Source organism: Bison bison, unplaced genomic scaffold, assembly GCF_000754665.1.
Source record: "Bison bison bison isolate TAMUID 2011002044 unplaced genomic scaffold, Bison_UMD1.0 scf7180017864456, whole genome shotgun sequence".
Lineage (NCBI taxonomy): Eukaryota > Metazoa > Chordata > Mammalia > Artiodactyla > Bovidae > Bison > Bison bison.
In genome coordinates, this window is record NW_011495018.1 from 23,331,898 (window position 1) to 23,359,766 (window position 27,869).

The 27,869-nt window shown below is 41.9% G+C and overlaps 1 protein-coding gene across 3 annotated transcripts in view; it reads left to right on the forward strand.

The window, feature by feature from the left end:
* The first annotated feature begins 3,679 nt into the window (after positions 1-3,679).
* SORCS1 (sortilin-related VPS10 domain containing receptor 1) overlaps positions 3,680-27,869 on the forward strand; it is a 577,390-nt gene continuing 553,200 nt past the window's right edge. For 2 of the 3 annotated variants that reach the window (XM_010859390.1, XM_010859389.1), the window contains exon 1: positions 3,680-4,255. In XM_010859390.1, the coding sequence (XP_010857692.1) occupies positions 3,698-4,255 (558 nt within the window). In that variant the 5' untranslated portion in view covers positions 3,680-3,697. The remainder of the gene's footprint in view (positions 4,256-27,869) is intronic. The other variant, XM_010859387.1, reaches the window with a different exon arrangement.

Genomic DNA, 27,869 nt, shown 5'->3' on the forward strand with positions numbered 1-27,869 from the left:
CATACAGAGGAAGAGTGCTGTCTAATATGACTGAGGAATGGGCAGAACCCAGCTCCTGCTAGCCAGGCGGACCATGACTAGGAGTGTAGGTAGTCTGTTTGAAAAAGTAAGTCACTGAAAGCTTTTACACACTGGCAATGAATGCTACTTTTTTTTGATGCTTTTGAAAGACCACCTTTGCTGCTTTGTAGGGCAAGGCATCTAAATTTTTTGATCATGCACACCAGTCAGCCTGTGACTCCAAAATGTTTACATTCATATTCTCTCCTTCAATAGATAGATAGAGATAGGAATATATAAATAACATAAATATTTACGTTAATCAGTAATTAAATTTAACTAGTCTACTTCCTGCACACAAATGAATCACCTTGTGGTGCCGTTTTAGTACTTCTACCCCACTTCGGAGATAACTGTTGTAGAGAAAAGATGGAGCAAAGAAATCTTCGAGTAAGGAGACTAACACGGAGACAATTGGACTAGCCCAGGGTAGTCACCAATGATGGTAACTTACACTAGGTGATGGCATATTCTTCATATGCATAATGAAAAAGACTCCTAATTGGAATTATAGCTCTACACTCTCTACTGGCCTTTGATATCAACTATTTTCCTAATAAGTGACCCATTCTTAGTGGATCATATTAATAAAACCTGTTGGGCTGCTGGGTTGCAAACACTTTGAAGTAGACTAGCCCACTTTCCTCCATGAGTAGCCTATTTCTTGAGTCCTCTAGAAAAGTGCGATAGTTTAGGGAGTTACTGGTACTTGCCTTTTCTGCTTGTTGACAAAAGTCCCTGATGATCAGAGCCATAAGAAAATGAATTTATAAAAAAGAATAGTTAAAGTCAGTTTCTTCTACATCTGTGTAAACTTTTTCACAAATGGATGATTAAAATCAGGCATTAAAAAAGTGCCTGTCTCTATAAATTCTCAGCAAATGAATTAAAATTCTCTCACATTAAAGGGATTATTGTAGTAGGTGTCTGAAAAGATGAGCGTTGTAAACTCCTTGAGGACAAAATGTCAGCTCTACTTGACAGGAAGAACTTCCTTTTGAAACCAAAACAATCTAAATTTTGGTAGGGTAATAACAGACTAAAACCAGAAAATGTGAATTCACTAATAATTTATTTTGCTTTTCCTAGTCCTATATTTGGATGGGAGTTCATTTGGGTTCTGAGGCTTTAATCTGGTTTTTCTCTCTTGGAGGAATTCTCACAGATTGGAAAGGAGATTAGCAGGGCATAGAAAGAAGGTATTAAGCCAAGGATCCTGCAGAACTTTGAAAACCTTTCTGAGGAGAGGAGAACAACTGCTCTGGGTTTTGAAAAACAACACTTGCAATTTGAGAGGTAGGAGAACCTGTGGCTCACTTCTCCTCCATCTAGAAGACTCAATCCACCAGGAGTCCTTTTTTTAGGAGGATTCTGGATGGCATCACTGACTCGATGGACCTGAGTCTGAGTGAACTCTGGGAGTTGGTGATGGACAGGGAGGCCTGGCGTGCTGCAATTCATGGGGTTGCAAAGAGTTGGATACGACTGAGCGACTGAACTGAACTGAACTGAACTGAGGTTTGGGTAGTAGTGGTCCTTTTGGAAGAACAGCCTGTGTCTCCTGTAATGGCAAACAGAACACTCTTTTGTTCTTTCAAGTATGCGATTTTAATGGCTGAGGAACCTGTACATTTTGCATTGGCACATTTCTTGGATTGATCATGAGAACAATCACTTGAACAGTTTTGTAGCACACCTCTGGCTTGGAAGAAGAGAAATTCTGCTTGGACAGAATTAAAGAGTATTATTAATTGAAGAATAATGATCATTCTGTTACTTTCAAATTTGGTTTCCCCATCACAAACCCAGGATTCAGATTTTTAAATGAGGTTACCTTTGCAAATATGAAAATGAACAAACATATAATGAGAAATTGGAAATTGTACTGTTTTGTTGTGGGATTCATTTATTCTATCAGTAAATATTCATGGAATAATTTAATAGCTACCATGTGGTAAGAAATTATTATTGGGCTCATGAAGACTACAAAGACATGAGAAGGTATTTCAACCCTTAGAAGCAACTTTCTGTTTGAAAGTGGCCTGGATTTTTGAGAAATTCTTTGTAATTTTCAAAGCCCATTCACCTACTATAAATCTTCATATGAACTTTTGAATAGTAGCAGGGGAGCTAGGCCAGGCAGACCATATAATCATACAATTATGGAATTTTAGGAGTGAAAGGATTTTTAAAGGTCATCTAATGCAACAACTTTGTTTTAAACCTGGGAAGCTGAGAGACTACTTCTTGTTTGACATTCCACAGCAAACTAATGGCAGAGCATCCAGCATCCACATGAAGTTTGCTATTAGGAATCTAAAGGCCTGTGTTAATAGCTCGGGGTTAGGCACTCATGCCACAGGGAAAACGGAGCACCATGCTTCCTTTCCTGTATGCATTTGCACACAGAACTGTATATAATAGACTTACAGTAAATGTGCTCAGTCATGTCTGACCCTTCGTGACCACATGGACTGTAGCCTGCCAGGCTCCTCTGTCTACAGGATTTTCCAGGCAGGAATCCTGGAGTCTGTTGCCACTCTCTTCTCCAGGGGACCTTCCCCACCTAAGAATCTAACCTGAGTCTGGTGCATTGGCAGGAAGATTGTTTACCACTGGGCCACCTGGGACATCTATCTTACAATAAGTATTTATTGAATTAATGACTGACAGATTTCCTCCCATACAGGACAGTGTCAAGTACTAAGGATAAAAGGCAACAACGAATGGGATACTTCTTCCAAGTTGCTCACAACATAGTCGTTTTGTCCTCAATGAGTGTGCAGTCTTAAAGAAACCAAGGTATAGTCCACAAAATACAGTAAGATTGGGTTCAAATACAGTGAGTGCTTTAGGAGGTCAAGGAAGGAATCTAAGAGTGATAAACGATGAAAAAATCCCTCAGGCTACACGCACACACACACACACACATCACACACCCGCGATATTTTAATTACATCATTCTCTGCTGATGCTGGGACACACACAGTTCCCAAGGTAAGGTCAAGAAGAGGAGAAGCCAACTCATCCCTATTCTCCAAACTGAAAATGACCAGAGGGGGGGATTTCAAAAAGAAAGAAACAGCCACAGAGACTGATAGAAACAATAAAACAGGAATAGGAAATCCCCAACACAGTGACCACTCCGCTGGCCACCCCCACGGGAGGGGCACTCTGGCTCAGCGCAGAGCTAGGCGACTGCCGGCGCGCAGAGCGCGCGGAGGCGAGGAGCGGGCGGCGGCGGCGCGGGCGAGCCCAAGGGGAGGGTCGGTGGCTCATCCAGTCCCCGCAGCCACCCGCGCGCAGCGCAGCTCGGGAGCGGGACGCGGCGCTCAGAGCCCCGGCAGCGCCCACCCTTCCTCCCGCGTCGCGCGCCAGCGCCCGCTCCGCCCGCGACTTCAGTTCGGCTCCACCCCCGCGTGGCGGCGGCTCGCTCTGTCCGAACCCGTGCTCGGCACCAACCCAGCCCGGGCAAGCGGCCGCCACCTGCCTCGCGCCGCCACGGCCCGCCCCCACCGCGGCCCAACTTGGATGGAGTTGGGGTCCTGAGCGCCTGCCCCTCGCAGCCGGCCAGCTGAGAGCCCTGCACCGCCGCCTCTGGTCCGGGACCCCTTCTCCGCTCCTCTCCGCTCCCGCGATGGGAAAAGTTGGCGCCGGCGGCGTCTCCCCAGCCGGGCTGAGCGCGCTCCTCGCGGGCGCGGGGCTCTTGGTCCTCTGCGCTCCGGGCTCCTGCGGCGGCGGCTCCTGTTGTCCCCCGCGGCATCCCAGCGCGGCTCCACGCTGGGCTCCGACCCCAGGGGGGCTTCCTCACCAGGGACCGCGAGGCAGAGCTCCTGCTACGCCCCTGCCCCAACTCGGACGCCCCCTGTTCGCAGTGGCCCCCGGAGACCGAGCGCTGTCCCTGGAGCGGGCCCCGGGCACTGGGGCGTCGGTGGCGGTTGCTCCACGCTCTGGCCGGAAGAGACGGAGTGGAGAGGATCAAGAGAAGGCTGAGCGAGGAGAGGGGACGAGTAGAAGCCCTCGGGGAGTGCTAAGGGACAGAGGGCAGCTCGAGCCTGGGACTTTGGAGCGGGACCCGGACAAAGCCACTCGCTTCCGGCTGGAGGAGCTGAAACTGACCAGCACCACGTTCGCGCTGACGGGCGACTCAGCACACAACCAAGCCATGGTCCACTGGTCTGGCCACAACAGCAGCGTGAGTAAAATGGGACTGAGGGCGAAGGGGTGAAAGATGGAAAGGGTTAAAGTCAACTGTGTGATCAGATGGAAAATTTGGGGAAATGAGGTTTGGGGACTTGAAAGATGCTGCAAATTAGTCTTCCCTGCCCTTATCCCCAAGGAGTTAAATGCCACCGACTAGGTGATTACCCCCACCCCTTTCCCAGCAACACCGGAGCCCTCTCCAAACCTCTAACAAAGCTTCTTACAGGGCAGGCAGATCCCTGTTTCCTGCTTCTTTGGTCTCATTGGTGTAGGATGGAGCCAAGACCAGGCAAACAAGAGGGGCTTAAAGTATTCTGAATGCAGAAATGAAAGGGTTAAATTTCAGGAAGCCTCCTGTTCCCTCAAGTGACTTTCCTTTTACTTGATAGACTTAAGGTTGAGAGCAAGTAAGATTTTTTTTTTCAAGTCTTAATTTGTAGCCTTTTAATTTTATTTTTGTGTAGAGCTCCTAACCCCTTGTTGCTAGCACAGAGGAGAAATTCAGTGGATAATGAGCTGCCCTTAATGCATTCCGTTTCTGGGGACCAAGTGGATGCAAGTTTCAGGACGGGAACTCTCCAGCATCTTCTAACAGCATCAGCCAGTGTGTTTGGAGAGCTGGGGCTTTCCAGCCTGTGAATGAGTGGTTGTTCTCTGACTTGATCGGTCCCAGGAAGATCAGATATATCTCTGTGACAACAACTCCCTGTTCTCCTCCATTGCCTGACCTCCTGTAGTGAAGAGCTCGAATGAAGACTTCACTCTTGCTTTATTAAAGAAGGAGAGGGATTGCTGGATTTCCAGGAGGCTAATACTTGGGAGGGGAGCATGGTTGCAAGTCCATGAGCTGCGGCCAAGTCTGGGAAGGTCTTAGATTTTTTGAAAAACCTGAATGTCTGGAATCTGAGGGAGCTATTCCAACTTAAACTGCACCTAGAAACTTCAAGGAGCTGAAATAGTTAAGAAAGAGCTTTGGGGGTAATAACTGTAGGTGATTTAAAAGTATGGAAACTTCTCCATGTTGCTGTTAAGCAGACAAGAACATAGAAACCAAGGACGGTAAAATGAAAAAGGAAAATCAAAGTCTCAGCTTCTATTGGATTACAGAGATTGTTGTATTTGTACTATGCACAAGCTGTGCACCCTGGTACATTTCAAAATGTTTTCAGTTGTGATGTAATTGCCAGAAACCTTCCCAGGGAAGTGCCACTTTAGTAAATTGTGTTCATTGTCAGCTTTTTTAATGAGAGTTGTGAACATTTTAAAATAAGAGCCTATCATTATGGATTCCTTGGGTACATAGACATAAACTGTATTAAACCAAATTGTGATAAATAATATTTTGTATCATATCTCTGAGAATATCAGCATGGCTTTCCCTACAGTTTAGCCTTTATGACCAAAGCTATGGTGCCCAGGACTGGTTTAATCAAATAATTGAAACTGAAATTCTTTTCATTCAAGTTCTGGAGACCCTTGCCCTCATTCCTTACCTTAACTGTCATATCTTTTATATCATAATCACTAAAATTAATCCCCCAATTTGAACTTGAATCTTCTTAAACTGATTAAATAACTTTTGCTCTGTTTTAAGTGATTAACTCAAAGCCCTCAGCTTTAAGACGAGATTTTAAACACATCAGACATATTAGATCTTGTATCAAGAAGTAAAGGACCTTGGACTCAAAATATTTCTGGCTTTTAATGTAATTCAAGCTGTAAAATATCACTCACTCATTAGACCTCTACTTTAGTTCACCTCTTGAAAGATCTTGGAAAGAGCAAGAAAAGGAGAGTACATCTTTGGCAAATTTTAGACTCCATTTAAGAAATGCTGCCAAGCCCTGCTGGCCCTTTTTAAATGGTTCTTATAAACCCAGCCAGGCTTATGGGTCAGGGCTTGGATGGGTGACATGTAAAGAAGTTGGAGATGATGTAGGAAATAATCAAAGTGCTAAAAGTTGGAGCATTGAAATCATGTACACTAATGAGATCTCTATCCTAAGTCTTCATTCTACAAGGTCACACCTTCCATCCCTGCCCACTTACATGCAAATTGGTGCAGTTTTTTTTTTCAGTGTATGCATATAGGTAGTAGAGGAAGAGAAACAGTGTTTGATCAGGATCTGCCACAAAGCCATCCCAGATTCCTAGGAGAGAGAAAGTTTAAAATATTTTCGAAAGTAAGGAAGGTGGAAAGAAACTTTTCTGGGCAACTTTGTGATGTGAAAAGCAGAGTGGAGACCCGAGTTCTAGTTCAGCCTTTTTGTGGTTTGATCCTGACAAGCTGATTGCCTGAGCGTGGATTCACTCATGTCTAAAACAGGAGGGGAGGATACCTGTCAGATTCATTACTGAGAATTATGTGCCAGGATATACTTAAGAGGGCGTCGTGACTGTAGTGTATACATCTTTGTAATTCTCATCTCATGGCTCTGCACGTTCCCCCAGAGCAAGAAACCCACTAACCTAACTCTAAGGACAGCAGTGAGTGGGGGAGGGGGGCTCTCATTTTCTTCTCTTTTAACTGCCATCCCTTATAGATCCACCTGCAACCCATTCAGGGCCAGAGGCAATACACATCCTCTGAACCTGTCTCACCTTTATCTAAAAGTCTTTGCTAAGTAGGGCTTCTGATGACAATAACACCTGCATTAAAGGTGTAAATGTATGGTAATTATAGGCTGCCTGTCAAACTTGTGAAGAATTCTGGATCCTTCTCGCAACTCTTTCCCTTCTCCTTCCTGCCCCCTCCTCTGTTGGACTTGTGCAGTTGGGTAAAGATATGACTGTTTTGCCTCGTCTGTGGGTGTGATGTGATTCCTCTGAGCTGCAGTCTAGCTTGATGAAAAGTGTTGATGAAGTTGGTAGAACACCTGGGGGGATCTTTTGGCATGAAAGGTGCTGGGTATGAATCATTTGTCATGAGCTTGGTGTCGTAAGCAAGAACATATTGTTCCTACCCTACTCATCCAAGGCATGCTGTGCCCTGATCTAAATTTACAGAGTAGTTCTTAGTTTGTTAAAATATATATTTATCTTTACATATGTATGGTGGGGATGTGTTTATTCTTTATATCCAAGGAATTTCAAAGTTCTATACTCATTAATCCTTACAATATCCCTGAAGCAGGTGTCAAGTGTTAATATCTCTTTTTCATATTTTTATGCTGGAGTCAATTTGAATATTTTAGTTCACTCTCTTGTCCCTTTCTCGCTAAAAATAGTGTTATAAGATTTGTTAATAGAGGCTTTTACTTGACATATTTTGCTATTATGATATTTTTAATACTGCATTTATCATAGTGAATGATGATCTGATTGGTTTTTATGCACTTTTTTTGCCTTTTGTTGTTCTGAGACTTGACATTTACTATCCATCCTTAGTGAATAAACTGAGTCCCAGCTTGAGTCAGGTTTTGGGGTAGATGCCTGACATTCATCATTTCATTTAATTTTCACAAGATTTTATGAGTAGGTGTTATTATCTCCATTGCATTAATGAGGAAACTGAGGCTTCAGAAAGTTAAATGATTTGCCAAGAAGATATAACAGTTCAGGGGCAAAACAGACACTGACCCCCAAGGTGATCTGACTTCAAAACCCCACAGAATGATTTGTCTTAGAGACGTTAAGGTGGGCTAGAAAAACACAGACCCTTGGAGATCTGTATTTTAAAGACTCCTGTCTGGGACAGATTTCATATGATGGTGGAGGAAAGCATAGTCTTAGCTGGAAACTCCATCTCTTTGTAGGAAAGCAGGGACTGTATAACATGTGCCTATCACATTGCATTCTTTACCTTAAAGTAGTGATTTGGCTGTTCTCTTATCCACCCACATCTTCATCTTTACTGAGACATGGGATCCGCACCTGGTGATTCACTGAGCACGAGGTAATGTGCCATCATTCAGCTTTCAGATCTGGTGTTCTTCAGGAATAGATTCCTTTTCTAAGTTAATTACAAATCTGATTTTATAGAGAGGTTGCCTATGAATACTTCATTTGACTATATACTTTGATGTAATTTTTTAAACTTTTTCTAGAGTGAAATGATAAAGGATTTTAGATTTCTCTAGCAAGCCACATAATACCTTCTTCTCTCATCAGTGCTTTATTCTGTTAATGGGTGTTAATGTAGTGTGACATGGAAGGCAATGGGTTTGGAAGCACAGTTGACTTTGAATGTTAGCTGTCCAGTTACCCAGCACGCTGCTTTGAGCAAGACCCTTCAATTTTTTGAGCTTCTGTTTTCTCAACTATAATATGGGCAGGGCACATCTTTTTTTTTTTTTTTCCCTGAAGATTTGATATCACTTATACAAAGAGGTGGTACATAGCAAGTGCTCAATAAATGGTACTTCTTATTTTGTGTAGCAGAAATACATCTCTCCTGGTAATTAAGACCCCTGGGTTATAGTCTTGGCTATACACAAAAGTTAGATATGGTCCTGATAGTCTATCAAACTTTTGTAGCCTCAATTTTATCCTCTGTAAAATGACATGAATATACCATAACATCACTGAAATCCCTTACAGACTGTAATCCAATTAAAAAAATTTGTCAACCTATAGGTATTTTGCACCTTCTACATCTAAATAAAGTGCACTGGGAGTATTCAAGATTCAGAAATGACTCACTGACCTATACTCTTGACCTATGAATGAGCAAGCCTTTCATTTCACAAGATTCTTCCTTTCTGTGGTTTATATGCATATCTTTAATAGGAAATTAAGGCATTTGAGACCCAAGCAGGCATTCATTTCAATGTAGATTTGCAGCAAAATATAGTTTATTAGGTTTGTTAAATCATGTCTTCAGGTTAAGACCCTTGGTGAAAGTAAAAGTGTTAGTGACGCAGCTGTGTCCGACTCTTTGCGATCCATGGACTGTAGCAAGCCAGGCTCCTCTGTCCATGGAATCCTCCAGGAAGAATACTGGGGTGGGTAGCCATTCCCTTCTCTTTCCAACCCAGGGATCAAATCTGGGTCTCCTGCACTGCAGGTGGATTCTTTACCATCTGAGCCACCAGTATCTTTGAACAAAAAAAATTGCAACCTATTGTGAAATTGGAAAGTAAAGATCCCTTAAGATGTTTTAATGGGATTTTTTTTAGAGTAAATGGACATCAGTGTTGACTTTGAAAATTATGTCCACATCCTTTTAAAGAAGGATCCCAGAAACTCATAAGCTAGGGCAGAGAAGTTGATGCAACTTTCTTATTTATTTCAGAGAATAGTAGTTGCTCATATTTAAGGTGGGCTTGTCATATGGCAGCATTAAGGTAAGAAGCTTACACAAATTATACAAAGTATCATATTTACTTTTAATTCTATGAATATGCTTTGAATCCTAATATTTGTCAGGCACTGATAGTAGGAACATATGTGGATTGATGCATAAGGATGAGAAAAAATGATACCTGCCCTCAAAGAGCTTTCAGTCTACTAGCCAAAGAATGCCCTGAAGAAGCAGCAGAAGGTAAGTGTCCTCTGGGGTATCAGATGCTGTAGGAGTTCATAGACAGGTTAGGCAGGCATCTTTTGTCTTGGGTGATCTCCAAACTTTATTGCAAAGTAGGTGCTTCAGCCGAATCTTAAAATGCAGAGAAATTTTTAATTAAAAGACGGATATTATTACAAGGATATTTTGAGCTGAACGGATGGCATGAGTACATTTGAGAGTGGAGATGTAAAAATTCCTATTTATATCAAGGAAATTAACCTACGTTAAATGTAAACTATGTTTACAATTTTAATCTTAGAAATAGTTTCAAAAATATGATTTAAGCATATACACACTCATCTCCTAGTGAGTTTGGCTGTATTCCAAGCCCAAATAGAAAATATTAATAAAAACCTGTATGGTCACTTGAGGGCATAACTGCCCTTATTTGCACATTAAATATCAGCTGGATTCATCATTGTTTCATTTTTACCCTGACATTTTTCACATGTAGTTTTCACCAACAGACTTTTGTTTGTTTCTTTTAAGTTCTTGATTAGAAATATCACTGGCTGGGCTGCCTGGAAGATAAATTAATTGGGCTTCCTGACAGCTTCTATTAACTAAATGTATGTAAAATATTTGTCCTGTCTTTGTGTATGTCTCAATTACTGTCGTATATCTCTGGCTGGAAAGGTTGGTGAATGCACCTGTGTGTCCTAGAGGGGAAACTAGCCAAACGGTATCCCTGGAGTGGCCAAAGGGATGGCAGAGAATAGGTGTGGTCAGTGTGAGATGGAACCAGGCTCCATGAAAGGGCAGTGGTTACTCCCGAGGAGGAGTGCGCAGTCCGCTCCTACGGGATGGATGCAACAGTCACATGGTTGGTGAGAAACAAAGCTGGACTCTTACTGTGCACAGTTTACAAGGAAAAAGAGAGCCTATTCTAAAATGTAGGTAGGGGGAAAAAAAGACGTCAATGCTCTGCAGGAACTCCTACATGAAATTTTGCATGTGTATGAAAGATATTGTGCCTATTTCTATAGCACTCCTGAATGTTGTTATACCACTTTAGACTGGTGATAGCCCTTTTCCTTTGCAAAATGCCTCAGTTTTCAAAGATGGGAACATTACTTCAATGACTTCAGTTTTCATTCTTACAACAGTCCTAGGAGATAGAAAAGACAAATATCATCCTCATTTCTCAAAGAGGGAAAGTTGGTATTAAGCGGGTCTGTTAGTGGAAAGGGAGGGTCAAAAATGTTTTGTCACATAGCACGACTGATTCTCGGCTTGGAACGCCACTGGCTTTCCACAGCCAGGAGTTAGGACACAGCTGCATCCAAGCTTCCCAGCTTGCCTCAAGCCCACGCACCTGTGTCTGCAGTGGTTGCCATCCCGGGGTGAAATATGAATTGGCCATGGAGCTCCTGAGTATTAGGCTCAGCTATTTGAGTTATTTGGCCTGAGCTTCAGAGCAAGTGGCCTGGTCAAAAGTCATGCTCTTGGCATTGTTTAAATCTTTTAAAAGGGACCCTAGAGGAAGATGATGGGACTTTTCTGCGTAAGGTCTCCAGCAATAACCTTCAGCAATAATGGTCTACCGTGCGTGTTCCAGTGCTAATGATCTTCAGAGGTGAGATTACTTATTGCTGGGCTTATTGCGGCAGGCACTTGCAGAGAAAAGGGGGAGAGCCATCTCTTCCACCTCTTTAATTGCCTTATGCCTATGAAACTAGTTGAAAATAATACTAAGTATGGTCTCACTCAAAGGAATCAAGAGCTTCAACTTTGGGGAGCAGCGGTAGTCAAACTGAAGGGATGCCTTGTTGACTCCAATGGATTTTATTTGCTCAAGGATTATAATAGAGTTACCAGCTATTACTGCCTTTTCTACTTCTTCTAACTTTTGGGTGTGGGGATGAGGTTGAGGTGGGAGAAGGGAGCAGAGGAGAGTTTGCCACATACTAGGGAGATTGCTGGGAGAAATATCAATAACCTCAGATATGCAGATGACACCACCCTTATGGCAGAAACTGAAGAGGAACTAAAAAGCCTCTTGATGAAAGTGAAAGTGGAGAGTGAAAAAGTTGGCTTAAAGCTCAACATTCAGAAAATGAAGATCATGGCATCCAGTCCCATTACTTCATGGGAAATAGATGGGGAAACAGTGGAAACAGTGTCAGACTTTATTTTTCTGGGCTCCAAAATCACTACAGATGTGACTGCAGCCATGAAATTAAAAGACGCTTACTCCTTGGAAGGAAAGTTATGACCAACCTAGATAGCATATTCAAAAGCAGAGACATTACTTTGCCAACAAAGGTTCGTCTAGTCAAGGCTATGGTTTTTCCTGTGGTCATGTATGGATGTGAGAGTTGGACTGTGAAGAAGGCTGAGCACCGAAGAATTGATGCTTTTGAACTGTGGTGTTGGAGAAGACTCTTGAGAGTCCCTTGGACTGCAAGGAGATCCAACCAGTCCATTCTGAAGATCAGCCCTGGGATTTCTTTGGAAGGAATGATGCTCAAGCTGAAACTCCAGTACTTTGGCCACCTCATGTGAAGAGTTGACTCATTGGAAAAGACTCTGATGCTGGGAGGGATTGGGGGCAAGAGGAGAAGGGGATGACAGAGGATGAGATGGCTGGATGGCATCACTGACTCAATGGATGTGAGTCTTGGTGAACTCCGGGAGTTGGTGATGGACAGGGAGGCCTGGCGTGCTGCAGTTCATGGGGTCGCAAAGAGTCGGACACGACTGAGCTACTGATCTGATCTGATCTGATCTGAGGGAGACTCTCTGCAGCCAGATAAGCTGTATTGATTATAACAGAAATCGCTGTTAACAATAATAGCATAAATAACCACCAATTTAGTGACCAGATTCCCTGGAAGTACATTCTGGAGCATCGCCATGTTATTTCACTTCATCCTCACACCAGTCTTACACACTAGATTTCATTATCCTTGTTCTAAAGCTGAGGAAGTCAAGGCTTAACGATTTGGCCCGAGTTCACCCAGCTCGAAGTTGGTGGCAGTGATAGAATTTGATTTTTGCCCTTTCTGGCTCCAGAACCTTTTCTGTTTGATCATGCTGTGTCTTCATCAGGGTTTACCTCTGAGTTTCTTTTAGAGATAATTCCATAAGTCAGTGCGGAGAACTGTGGGAGAACTCTTGGCAAGAGTGCCCCACTTTGGGGTGCTTCCTTTCATGTCACCCCGATCTGAGGCCTGTGACCTGATATACTTTACTTGGAAATAACCTGCTCCATGATGGAGCTTGATCAAAGCCCTCCTTTCCACTTATCCTGTCCCCAGGAGTGGCTTGTCTGGGGTTATTAATATGTGTTACCTTGTTATCTGGGAGGATGTGTGGATGTGCTGATTGGTTTCTCCCTGCTGGCTGATGACCCATGAGTGACAGTGTGGACAACGTGAACAGTCTTTAAGGGAGGTGCTAATAAGAATCAGGTTTTCAGACAACCAACTAATCATGTTGTGCCCTGAAGCCAGTGAATTGATGCCTGCAGTGGTCTTCCCCTAATCAGACTTGCAGAGGCTATTGAGGCACAGAACTGTGGGCCGTGGATCCTGCTCCAGAGCCTGTAGGGGGAGGTGAAAAGCAAAAGGTCTTTCCCTATCTCTGCCCATTCCAAAACACACTCTTGATTAAAATCATTAAAGGGGAGAAAAAGCTATTTTAGGCACGGTTATCACTTTGCTTAGAAACCTATCTGCAGCCCTGTTTACACTGTCATGCATTTTGCTGAATTGACAGAGGATTTCTTAACTGAGTGGTCATGGGCTCCCTCCTTTGGCACTTAGGGCAGCGTTTTTCAATTCATCTTTTTGGGACCTGCTTTTAAATCTGCTGATGGGGGCTGGGAATCTATGTTTTTCAACACAGATTTTTCAACGCCCTTAGGAACACTGAAGTTTGAAAATAATTTTCCTAAAATTTGTGTGTGAGTTTTGGGGTCTATGAACCCCTTCCATTGTCTGCACAATCTTAGGTCAGTACGCTTTCCTTTTCTGCAAGGAGAGCTGAAGCCCAACACTTTAATCACCTGCTCAATGAAAATTATGTGCCCAGTGGTGAGAGCCTGGTGGAAGGCTCTGTAAGAGAAAGAGAGAGAGAAAATGGCACAGCACAGGTGCCCCAGGCAGAGAAAGATGGTGCCTTTATGCAGATGGTGATGTTTCTGTCACTGAGTCTATCTTATGCAGTTATCTTTCCTGGATGTCCATATGTCCTTGGGCAAAACAAGTGGCTAAAAGAGTATATTGTAAATATGACATAAGATTTAATGATTGGTTTGAGCTCCTGTTCCTAGATACCTGAACTCTGGTGGTTAGCTTTGTAACTTTGTGTCTTAGCTGCCTCATGTGTTTAATGGGAGTAATAGTGTGTCCTTTCTCTATGGTATTCTGATGGGTAAAAGAGACAACAGATAGAAAAATGCTGAAAATGGCATCTGCCATATAGCAAGAAATCAATAAAGGTTACCTATTATTATTGTTGTTATCATCATTATTTTGTTAGTATTACTGTTACTAACAATGCTTGAGTATGACTTACTAAGAGATGTTTGTAATATGTTGCTCATTGCTTCTGTTTCTCCGTTCATTTTTTTTTTTTTTTTTTTTTTTTTAATTCCGGTTCCATTTTCTTATGATGATGCCAGGACTCTCGTCTATTTGTCATGCCTTTCATCATCTCTAACTGTTTGCACATGCTAGTCATTGTAGGGTTCCAGACCAAGTTTCCAGTGTGTGAGTGGGAGGTTGGTAGTTTATACACCAATAAGCGTTTCTCTGACACCAGTTGCATGTCCAATGCTTTAATACCCAGAGGTCACATCAGAGTTCACAGGTTAAGGACTCAGTCCCACAAGACCATGCCCCACACTTCCCACTTCCAAGGTCAGCCCCAATCCAGGTGACCACCTGCACTTCGGGCTGACAGGTTATAGATGGGAGGCTTCAACAACTTCCTCTTCGTGTTTGTTTAATTTGTTAGAGTTGCTCCCAGAACTCAGAGACGCTTTTTACTTACTAGATCACCAGTTTATCATAAATGAATATAACTCAGGGACAGTAGATGGAAGAGATGCCCAGGACAAGGCATGGGGGAAGGGTGTGGGGCCTTCCTGTGCTAAGTGCACCACCCTCCTTGATCTCCAACTATTCACCAACCCAGAAGCTCTTGGAACCCTGTCTTGAGTTTTTATGGAGGTTTCATTACACAGGAGCAATTAAATCATTGGCCACTGGGCATTGATTCAAACTTCTGCCCTCCTCCCATCCCCAGAGGTCATGGGGGTTGGACTGAAAGTTTCAACCCTCTAATCACATGGTTAGTATTTTGGCAATCAGCCTATACCCTTTGTTGTGGTCCAAAGTCACCTCATTGACATCTCATCACAGGCAAATCCAGGAGTTTTAGAAGTTCTGTGTCAGAAATGGGGACTGAGGCAAAATAATATAGTTTTATTATGAATCACGACATCACAACTAGCTTACTAAATATTTACTGTTTTGTTTGATATTTCCATGGGAAAACTGGCTTTCACCTAGAAGAGACAACTCATGACCTTCCATATGAGTGTTTTAGAATATTCAGCCATTAAAAGATTGCTTATGTGTCTCATATATATATATATATGAACCTTCCACAAAATATATATATGTAAATATATATATATATATATAAACCTTCCACAAAATATAAGAAAGGGGAAATAAACAAATATGTAAAAATAAAATTTAAAAAATAGTACAAATGTAAGTGCGTCCCAGGTGACTCAGTGGTAAAGCATCCTCCTGCCATTGCAGGAAATGCAGGTTCAATCCTTGGGTCGGGAAGATCCCCTGGAGGAGGAAATGGCAACTCACTCCAGTATTCTTGCCTGAGAAATCCCATGGGCAGAGGAGACTGGTGGGCTACAGTCTATGGGGTTGCAAAAGAGTCGGACACAACTTAGTGACTAAACAACAACAACAGATGCAGGCCCCACAAAGTGTTTCTTCTTTTTTTTAATGACTGTGTTGTTCCCTTATATATCCCAAGACCCTAGAAATATACTTAGAAGTGGCTCAATACTTTACAAAATATTGTATAAAATTTCACTTGTGTAATAGAAATAGAGGGAAGGTATGGTTCAAAATGCGTGCCTACGATTATGAATGCTAGAATTGAAGCTGATTTTGTTTGCCCATAGTTTTGGTTTTATTGTTTTCCCATAAATGTGCATCGCTTGGTTATTTCTAAAGGTTATTTGAGAAATGAAAAAAAGAAAAAGAAACAAAACAGGAGAGAACAAGCAAGTTTGTGAACTTGGCCTCATCAGAATTGCATTCCAGGCAAACTGAACTAGACAAAGAGGCCACGTTCAAGTTGCCTGATTTGCTTCCAGTCACTATTGTTGGAAAGGAGCTGGTGCCCGGGGTTTTGTTTTTGTTTTGTTTTGTTCGAAGCTGCAGGATCACTCACACCTCTCTTCTAGTTGTGCAGCAGCAGGGGCTTCAGGACCATTTGCATATCGTCCTCTTTGTAGATTCCAGACAGAGAGATCTGGATAATTTCACCTACCTGACTATACTCTGGGAAATTCGAGTAGCTTCTTCTCTCCAATAAAGAAGCATGCCTTTTATTTGCATGTCAGTCTCTTTCTTGATCTTGGGCTCCATCTCTCTATCATATATGTTTATATTAGTGCATGCATCAGAGTTGTGGGCATCTCTGTGTGTTCACAGCACTGGTGTCTTTAAGTTTCCTCTCTTAAAAGTGAACTACTAGATGCTGCTGTATGGCCACAGTGAGGATGTTCGCTGATTGTGAGAGATGAATGGACAGGGATCTCCAGAATGAGGAAAGAGAACAAAGAAACCAAGAGGAAGAGATTGAGAGACAATGGAAACAGTGAGATGGAAAAAGAGAAGGAAAGGGAGAGGACGAGAGAGCACGAGACTGTGATAGAGGCAGAGAGAGACAGAGAGCAAGATGTAGACAGGAAAAGTGGACTAAGAAAGAGGATTATAGAGAGAAGATGAGGTGTGATGAGCCAGTGACACTGTGGATTGAGAAAGGAAAACAGAGGGACAAAGATGGGCTTGTAACCAAGGTGTAGAGACAGAGTAAATCAGAGAGTTAGAGATCAAAACAAGAGAGGAAAATGTCAGTGAGTGGAGAGAGAAGTAGTGAAACTGAAAGTTTCTCAGCAGCATCCGACTCTTTACGACGCCATGGACGGTAGCCCATCAGGCTCCTCTGTTCATGGAATTCTCCAGGCAAGAATACTGGAGTAGGTTGCCATGCCTTTCTTCAGGGGATCTTCCTGACCCAGGGATCAAATCTGGGTCTCCTGCATTGCAGGCAGTTTCTTTACCATCTGAGCCACCAGGGAAGCCCTGAGTAGAGAGAACTTGTTATCAATTCATAATGTAGAACTAATTTCTACCTAGTCTGGCTGTATATTTCCCACTATAGTAACAGCACACCTCTGGCCTTTGCTCTGGAGGTTTTCACACCCAGCCGGGTCGTGTTGCTAGCAGCGGCCCGTCTTGCGTGCTGGATAGCTTTTAGAGCCAAATACGCTGGTGAGTGGAGTGTGCAGTGGAAGAGGTGCATGTAGTGTTTATGTATTTTGAAAAACCTCTTAGATCCCATTGGGGAATAGGACTGATGGTCTGGATGATAGGCAGCTTCTAACCTTTTCTTCTATACTAGTCCATGCTATTTTGAATTTTTAACATGGGCATGCATTTCTTTAATAATAAAAATCCTAAAACATGTTTTAAGTGGTTGACGTGTCAGCACGCTACTGAGTGCTGGGAATACAAGATAAATAAGACCTGATCTTTACCCTTGAGGGTGCATATTCTTGTGGAAATAGACAGACACATAAACAGATAAATAGCAATTTAGTGTGGTAAGTGCATAATAGCTATAGTAGAGTTCAGTGCAAAGTGCTATGGGAGCGAAGATGAGTTGGGGACAATTAATTTTTTTCTGGGAGTGGAGGCAAGGCTTGAGGAAATGACATTTAAGCCAGGTCTTTATGCAAGGTTAAGAGTTTGCAGACAAAATAGGGCTGGGCAGGAGGTAAGGCCACTCCTACCCATTTTAAACTCTCCAGATCTTGAATCAACAAGCTGTGGTTAGAATGGTACTTTCCTTCATCATCTCAGTTCCCAAGATGTTTGGAATCAAAACTCACAGTGTATTTTGGTATCAGGTTAGACACCCCAGTTTGAAATGTCCTCTTAAGTACTTGGTCTCAAACTGGCCAAAGGAATCTGATTTTTCCAAAGGGTGAAGTTATTCACCTGAATCCTTTCACAGCCGTGAGTGCCTGCCTATGCACACACGCAGACGCACAATTTAAAATGATTTCTGTCTTTTCTAGTCACAATAGAATTTGACTAAATAAACACTTGAGGGATTTTTCCTTGGTCATTCTGTATGTTTTAGTGTTCAAAGTGAGTGTTTATGTCATTTTCTTGATCTCGTTTCCCTAGGCAATATGTGGAACTCATTCAGAATGAGTTGGATGGTCACCACTTAGGATCGCAGTGTGATTATTCAAGGCAGTAGGGGAAAAGAGTAGACTATTCCATGTCAGGGTCATCCGGACTTAAGTGGTTATGCCTTGCAAAGAGGACATAAAGTATACATAAAGTAAATACATAGAACATTTCCAAAGAATAGATTTGGCTTTTCACTGATTGTTCCCTTTACCTCCTTCTTGTCCACAAAGAAGAAATAAGATTAAAAAAAGAACATAAGACGGTAGCTGGTGAGGAAAGGCATGGTTAGAGCTGAGGGAGCATGTGTCCTTAGAACCAGAGCACCACTTCATACGTGCTGGAAAGACACTTCCTGGACTTTGAGTTCTGCCCTTTCCATGGATATAACTTTCAAACAGACTATGGCTTGAGATGATGTTACAATATCCAGATCTGCCTCTGAGGTATCATGATTTAGGAATTTTTTACTAACATTTTGTGCTACTGTAGTAGATTAAATGACTCAGGAATTTTATCATTTTGACAGAGAAGTGACTTGGGAATGATTTTTTCAGCTGATAGCAAATATGTCCTTAGATATATAAATGGCTATCCCTAAGAGTAGGATAAAATCTGCTATGATCTGAATGTTTGTATGTTGAAACCTAACTCCACATTGATGGTGTTAGGAGACAAGCTTTTCAGGAGGTAATTATATTATGAAGATGGAGCCCTTATGAATGACATTCAGTATATGTAAATGTCCTTAATTTCTCAGTCATGTCCGAATCTTTGCAACCACATGGACTGTAGCCCTCCAGATTCCTCTGTCCATGGGGATTCTCCAGGCAATAATACTGGAGTGGGTTGCTATGTCCTCCTCCAGGGGATCTTCCCAATCCAGGGATCAAACCCAGGTCTCCCACATTGCAGATGGATTCTTTACCATCTGAGCCACCAGAGAAGCCATTAGCACCCTTATAAAAGTGACTTATGATGCTCCCTTGTCCTCTCTGTCACGTGAGGACACAGCAAGAAGGCACCAGTCTATGAATTAGGAAGGGGGCCCTTACCAGATACTGGATCTTATGACATTTTGATCTTAGGCTTCCTAGACTACAGAGCCACAGAAATAAATGTCTGTTGTTTATAAATCACTTAATCTATGGTATTTTCTCACAGGTCTGAACAGAATAAGACAGGCTCTCTTCCAGTCACCTGTTTGTTTAATTTTATGTATGAGACTCTCCTTGATATTCATTTAACTTAAAGCCTAGGGAAAAAGAAGGAAACATTATATTTGCCTTAAAAGCTCACCACCTTTAGAAAGTACCTGAGTACCTCATATTCAGCCTAAATGTTGGTCTTGAAAATATCTGTAAAGAAGCAACAATGATTTCCCATTTGAAAATTAATATATCTTTCCTTTGTAGGTGGGGTTTGCAGTAGTTTATTTAAGGCAAGGGTTGACAAACTACACCCCATGGGCCTAAAATGTCCTATTACTGAGTATGATTTTTTTTGTAGTTTTAAATGACTAAGAAAAATAAAAGAGTGATATATTGTGACACTTTAAATTTTTTGATACAAAGTTTTATTGGAACCTGATAATTTATTGTCTACAACTACTTTCACTCAAAACTGATAAAGTTGAGTAGTTGTGACAGAGACTGTATAGCTCATTAAGTCTCAAAACTTTGTCCTCTGGTCCTTACAGGAAGAGTTTGCTGATCCTGATTTGGGAAATTGGAGGTAATTAAGCCGTGAGGCACAATAAGATACTGCAGATCCCACCTGCATGGCATTTTGTTTCATAGGCATAATACTCTTAGCCATTGAAATTCCCAGGCCCAACACGGACCTTTCATTCTCACGTCTTGTCCCTTTGCTCATACTGCTTTGTGCCCAGTTGAATCTGTTTCATGTGTTAAGTCCTTCCTTGGATATCGCCTCCTGAGAATTTATCCATCACTTCCAGGGAGAAGTGATACCTGATTCTTATGAAAAGAGATCTTATGCCCTGTTCAATCACTAAACATCATCTGGTTTGTATTCCAGTTAACGGTGAACTCCTTGAGGGAAAGACTGCATTTCATTCATTTTTACATACCCATATCTGGCACATAGGAGATGCTTGATAAATGTACTTTAAAATATCAAAACACTAAAGCAGTATGCTGCTGCTGCTAAGTCGCGTCAGTCGTGTCCGACTCTGTGCGACCCCACAGACAGCAGCCCACCAGGCTCCCCCATCCCTGGGATTCTCCAGGCAAGAACACTGGAGTGGGTTTCCATTTCCTTCTCCAATGCATGAAAGTGAAACGTGAAAGTGAAGTCAGTCGTGTCCGACTCTTAGCGACCCCATGGACTGCAGCCCACCAGGCTCCTCCGTCCATGGGATTTTCCAGGCAAGAGTACTGGAGTGGGGTGCCATTGCCTTCTCCAAAAGCAGTATAGTATTGTTTTATTGACACTTTTTACAGTCGGGAAGATAAATGGTCAGTATTAAGACAGCAGGATGATGGGCTTTCTGGCTATTTTTCACTGTCTCAATTCCTAAAGTATAAACTATGCAGATTACCTCATCCAAATAATTCTAGTATGACCCCAGTGTAGAGAGATTGAGATAGAGATTGAGAGTGAGAGGGAGAGACATGCAGAGTCACAGCTTTCTCATAGCAGGAAGGGTAGGAATGCCTCTTACAGAGTTCTGATGAGCCAGCTACCAGGATGCTCTGATGGCTGATGGACGGTTGCACTGTCTCAGGCCTGAAGGGGAAAATGCCTTCATGCTCTTCATTTAAGTAGCTGGACTGAGAACCAGTCCCCATCATACAGAAGTCTCAGAAGAGCCAGAACATTTGAGAAAAAGATGAGCAGTTATTGCATTGTGAAAGATAAAATTGTGTTTGTGGTAATGTACTGAAATAAGAGCACCATGACAATGAGAAAAGAATTATGGGTTAAAAAACTGCGTGGTCCTTCAGGCACATTTACCTGAGAGGGTAACTTGAGCCTTGCTGGCTTTTCCAAGTGAGTTTAGACATAATAAGATTTCAATTAAAGGTGGGTGAGGACTGCTATTTATCTAGGGCTCAGGCCTAATATGATTTTAACCAATATGTGTTGGGTGTTTGCAGTGTGCCAGGCACTATTCCTGGTAATACACATATTAGTAACAATAGGGAGTAAATACTGTCATTATCCCCATTTTAGGAATAAAGTAACTGAAAGATGGGAAGTTCAGTAACTCACCCAACATCACAGGGATAGCAGAATATAGAACTGAAATTTAAATCCAGATAGTTGTGATCTAAAAATTCTCAGCTCTTGGACATTATATTCTACTGCATTTAGGACAGTATGGTGTTCTATCTTCAAGTAGCTTCACATTTTTCATGTATTCAGCCATTCATTACTGAGTGCTGAATACATGGCAAGCATATGCCAGACACTGGGAATTTATTCGTGATCAAACCCAGTGATAGTCCTTTGACTGAGAGCTTAGTGGTCCACCTGCTAACTCTACACGGTCTGAGAGGTTATGATCCAGGAGTATTTTTGAAAAGTAAACTTTTCAGAATTCTCAAAACTTCCTCATTGCTTAGGGGTTAATTGAAAAAGTATAAAGGAAAAAAAACTTTTTTTTTAATTAGATAAGTATTATTGAGCAACAGGTAGCATGTTGGTTGGCATGGTTAAGATAATGCAAAAAAATGTATTCATAGAAATCTGTATCTAAATAAATAGAAACATTTACAGTTCTCTTTATCATGGACATTGACAAATTAGTATTTGTGTGTATGTGAAGGACAGTTATATGTCCACACATATTTGCTTCTGCCTCTATAGCTATATCACAGGCATACTTATACCTATAGCTAGATAATCTCTTTCAGTGCCTTTGCATTATTTTCACATTTTGAGTCAAATTCTGTTCTTTAAGGATATAATAAAACTATGGGATATATTTTCTATGAAAACCAAAATGCTTACCTCAGTTGTATGATGAAGCAAACATTTTATGTGTAGATTAAAAAAATGATAAAACTATTTCAAACCTAGTAGTAGCTATAAGCACTGAATTAAAAACAGAGTTCAAATGAAGTTATCTAGCAAAGAATTTGGGATCTTTGCTTTTTGCTATAGTTCCTTCTCTCACTTGGAAAATACCCACTTTCTATTTAAGACTGAGAAAGAAGTTTTTTCTCCAGATCAAGGATTGTTTAAGCTGTATTGTGATGTGTACAACCTGCTGCATTTCAACCTAACAGCTAAGTTGTCTTAATTCATTCAGAACAAATTTGAATGGTCTGACCTTGATTTATTATTAAAACTAACTTATAGCCAAGTTGTTTGTGTTTTTAATAGACTTTCTTATTTTTAGGACTGCTAGCATTTTATTTATGCCAAACTGCTTGCAAAAGCATGGGCTTCTAATTAAGACCTATCATCTTTTTTTGTTAAAACATTTGGTGCATGCTGGTTCATTTTCCTGCACAGTAATCTCATACTGGACAGAGTTTCTTAAAATGCAGTATCTGTACTGTGATAGAGACAGAAAACCAGAATAGTAAATGGGCTTTGCATCCTTTTGACAAGACCATTTCTGCAACCTGGGGTGACTGACAAAATATTTCCTTCCCAGAAGTTCTTGGTCTCTGGCCTTCCTCCAGTCTCCTCATTTTCTTCTTTAGGTGATTCAGTTCAGCCACATACACTTCACTATTTCTGGTAATTCAAATAACTTGTACCATTAGGGAATGCCTAGTGTGTTTGCCCAGGATTTTCCTACCAAACAATCTGCTTTATTCATTGCTTGCCCATGTTTTAACACCACCTACCACCCACATCAGTATTTATCACATTATTTGCTGGTGGATATGAGCAGAGAATTTGGAATGCTTTTCACACCTCCTGCTTCATCCACAGAAAGACAGAGATTATCACCACTTTGCAGAAGAGGGAGGTAGATTAAATAGCACCAGGTACCCTGATGGCTTAATTCTTAAAAAAAAAAAAAGGCAATGCGGAAAGGCTTGGCATACTGACATAGCTGCTCCTTTCTTTTCGAGAGGTGATGTGGATATTTGTCACACTGTGTTCTTATTGTCCCATAAAAAATGCAGGCGAGGAAACAAATGCAAAATTCCTCTGTGTCTCTTCTGTGATACTATTGTTTCTCAAAAATCCTGGCCACTCCTACACAGAAGAAAACTGATGAAGGGGGAGAGGAATGTGCAGGAGTTCAGCAGGTGGAGCTGTTCTCTTTGAGATGGCGCTGAACCTGGCTTCTGCCTTGGGCTGCAGCCACCCACTGCTGAGTGCAGGCTAAGCCAAGGCCACAGGCTCTTATTTGTTTGGCAGAGACAAACTAGCTGCAGGATCTTGTTCTGTCTTTAAATTCAGGTCGTGTTCCACAAGGGCTTCCCAGGTGGCTCAAGGGTAAAGAACCCATCTGCCAGTGCAGGAGACACAGGTTCGATCCCTGGGTCGGGAAGATTCCCTGGAGAAGGAATTGGCAACCCACTCCAGTATTCTTGCCTGAAGAATCCCATGGACAATGGAGCCTGGCAGGCTACAATCCATAGTGTCACAAAGAGTGGTACTCAACTGCGTGATGTTCCACAAGTGTATGTCCTTGTATACAATAAGATGGGGACAGGGTTTGTGTGACTTACTCTGTGGCTGACCATTCCGGTACTCATCATCTACAGTCAGTAAAGTCTTAATTAAGAGGAAGTAGAGGGTAGTAATTAAAAATATAGGCTGTGGTGCCCTGTACTTGTTTTCTGTTTACTGACGCTGTGCTTTTTGTTGTCGCATGTAAATCGTACCATGCACTTAACTGTCTGGTGGAGCTGAGAATATAGAACTAGTCCTCCTCTCAAATGGCTTACAGTTTAAGGGGGAATAAATAGTTAAAATACAACTCGTTAAGTGCAATACATACAGAGGAGAGGAATTAGCCAGTTGATAGTGGGGCGAGGTAATGATATTAGCAAGGACTTCCAAGAAGAGGTAGCATATTATGTCCTTAGTAAACAAAAAGGGATAGATAAGAGTTTTCAGGTGAAAAAAAAAAAGTAGAAAATGTGCTATGTAGAAATGTAGAAATCCCTATGTAAGGATTGACACATGTGGCAACTTACAGGCATGAGAAGGAATAGCCCATCAAAGATATGGAATGGAAGTCAGGGGAGGGAGATGAGGCCAGAGACTAAGCTGGCATCCTATCACGGAGGGCCTTGCAAACCAAACTGAAGGGACCAGGGAGAGGCCTGATGAGCATTTCAGTTTGAAAGAATTGGATAGATTGGATGGGTGCAATATTGGAGAAAGAGAGACTGGGTGGACAACTCCTTGGAGAACCCATTCCTCCACTGCTTCCGTTTGAGAGGTACTGAGTGGGCAGCTGGTGCCTGACTGTGGATGCTGGTGGTGCTTGGTGGCCATAACACATACTTTTCCAAGGTTAACACTACAGAGGGCAGGACCAACACCCACAGTCTGTCAATCACAAGATGTGCATCATCAGTTGTGAGATATCTTGTCTGGTATACACTTTGCAAGGCCAGAAGCTAACTAGAGGGAAGCCTGTGCTGGGAGTCAGGGTGCCTGGGTGTGGTCGCCTGTGCTATCACATGTGCCCTGTGTGCCCAACGAGAGTCATTTTTAGTTCTCTGGGGCTGTGTCCTCCATTTTAGAATGAAAATGTCAGACTGCACAATAGCAAAGATCTCACCCATTTTATGGACTTATAAACATGACCCTACTTATGATCTAGTGATGAGAAGGACTTGAGCTGGTATTTAAGAAGAACTTAAAGAAGAGCCCCAGGGGAAACTGGAATTTAGACAGAAGTACTAACGACTGAGGAGACTTTGTAGGGATAAAGTATGAATTTGAATCATGCAAAAATATTTTCCTAAGGGTCACTACACACTTGAGTTCAGTACAGTTCAGTCACTCAGTCGTGTCTGACTCTTTGCAACCCCATGAACTGAAGCACGCCAGGCCACCCTGTCCATCACCAACTCCTGGAGCTTACTCAAACTCATGTCCATTGAGTCGCTGATGCCGTCCAACCATCTCATCCTCTGTCATCCACTTCTCCTCCTGTCTTCCATCTTTCCCAGCATCAGGGTCTTTTCAAATGAGTCAGTTCTTCATATCAGGTGGACAAAGTATTGGAGTTTCAGCTTCAACATCAGGCCTTCCAATGAATATTCAGGACTGGTTTCCTTTAGGATGGGCTGGTTGGATCTCTTTGCAGTCCAAGGGACTCTCAAGAGTCTTCTCCAACACCACAGTTCAAAAGCATCAATTCTACACTCAGCTTTCTTTATAGTTCAACTTTCACATCCATACATGACTACTGGAAAAACAATAGCCTTGACTAGACTGACCTTTGTTGGCAAAGTAATGTCTCTGTTTTTTAATATGCCGTCTAGGTTAGTCATAACTCTTCTTCCAAGGAGTAAGCATCTTTTAATGTCATGGCTGCAGTCACCATCTGCAGTGATTTTGGAGCCCAAAAAAATAAAGTCTCTCACTGTTTCCCCATCTTTTTGCCATGAAGTGATGGGACCAGATGCCATGATCTTAGTTTTCTGAATGTTGAACTTTAATCCAACTTTTTCACTCTCCTGTTTCATTTTCATTAAGAGGCTCTTTAGTTCTTCTTCACCTTCTGCCATAAGGATGGTGTCATCTGCATATGTGAGATTATTGATATTTCTCCTGGCAATCTTGATTCCAGCTTGTGCTTCATCCAGCCCAGAATTTCTCATGATGTACTATGCATATAAGTTAAATAAACAGGGTGACAATATATAGCCTTAATGTACTCCTTTCCCTATTTGGAACCAGTCTGTTGCTCCATATACCATTTTAACTGTTGCTTCCTGACCTGCATACAGATTTCTCAAGAGGCAGGTCAGGTGGTCTGGTATGCCCATCTCTTTAAGAACTTTCCACAGTTTGTGATCATCCACACAGTCAAAGGCTTTGGCATAGTCAATAAAGCAGTAGTAGATATTTTTCTAGAACTCTTGCTTTTTCAATGATACAGCGGATGTTGGCAATTTGACCTCTGGTTCCTCTGCCTTTTCTAAAACCAGTTTGAACATCTGGAAGTTCACGGTTCACATACTGTTGAAACCTGGCTTGGAGAATTTTGAACATTACTTTACTAGCATGTGAGTTGAGTGCAATTCTGCGGTAGTTTGAGCATTCTTTGGCATTGCCTTTCTTTGGGATTGCAATACAAACTGACCTTTTCCAGTCCTGTGACCACTGCTGAGTTTCCATATTTGCTGGCATATTGAGTGTAGCACTTTCACAGCATCATCTTTTAGGATTTGAAATAGCTGAACTAGAATTCCATTCCCTCTACTAGCTTTGTTCGTAGTGATGCTTCCTAAGGCCCACTTGACTTCACATTCCAGGATGTCTGGTTCTAGGTGAGTGATCACACCATTATGGTTATCTGGATAATGAAGATCTTTTTTTGTAAAGTTCTTCTGTGTGTTCTTGCCACCTCTTCTTAATATCTTCTGCTTCTGTTAGGTCCATGCCATTTCTGTCCTTTACTCAGCCCCTTTTTGCATGAAATGTTCCCTTAGTATCTCTAATTTTCTTGAAGACATCTCTAGTCTTTCCCATTCTATTGTTTTCCTCTATTTCTTTGTACTGATAACTGAGGAAGGCTTTCTTATCTCTCCTTGCTATTCTTTGGAACTCTGCATTCAAATGGGTATATCTTTCCTTTTCTCCTTTGCTTTTTGCTTCTCTTCATTTCACAGTTTTTTGTAAGGCCTCCTCAGACAGCCATTTTCCTTTTTTGCATTTGTTTTTCTTGGGGATGGTCTTGCTCCCTGTCTCCCATACAATTTCACCTCTGTCCATAGTTCCTCAGGTACTGTATCAAATATAATCCCTTAAATCTATTTCTTACTTCTACTGTATAATTGTAAGGGATTTCATTTAGGTTCTACCTGAATGGTCTAGTGGTTTTCCCTACTTTCTTCAATTTAATATGAACTTGACAATAAGGAGTTCATGATCTGAACCACAGTCAGCTCTCGGTCTTGTTTTTGCTGACTGTATAAAGCTTCTCCATCTTTGTCTGCAAAGAATATAATCAGTTTGATTTCGGTATTGATCATCTGGTGATGTCCATGGTGTTGTTGGAAGAGAGTGTTTGCTATGACCAGTGCATTCTCTTGGCAAAACTCTATTAGCCTTTTCCCTGCTTCATTCTGTACTCCAAGGCCAAATTTGCCTGTTACTCCAGGTGTTTCTTGACTTCCTACTTTTGCAGTCCAGTTCCCTATAATGAAAAGGAAATCTTTTTTGGATGTTAGTTCTAGAAGGTCTTGTAGGTCTTCATAGAACTGTTCAACTTCAGCTTCTTCAGTGTTTCTGGTTGGGGCATAGACTTGGATTAGTGAGATATTGAATGGTTTGCCTTGGAAACGAACAGAGATCATTGTGTCATTTTTGAGATTGCATCCAAGTACTGCATTTTGGACTCTTGTTGACCATGATGGCCACTCCATTTCTTCTAAGGGATTCCTGCCCACAGTAGTAGATATAATGGTCATCTGAGTTAAATTCACCCATTCCAGTCCATTTTAGTTCGCTGA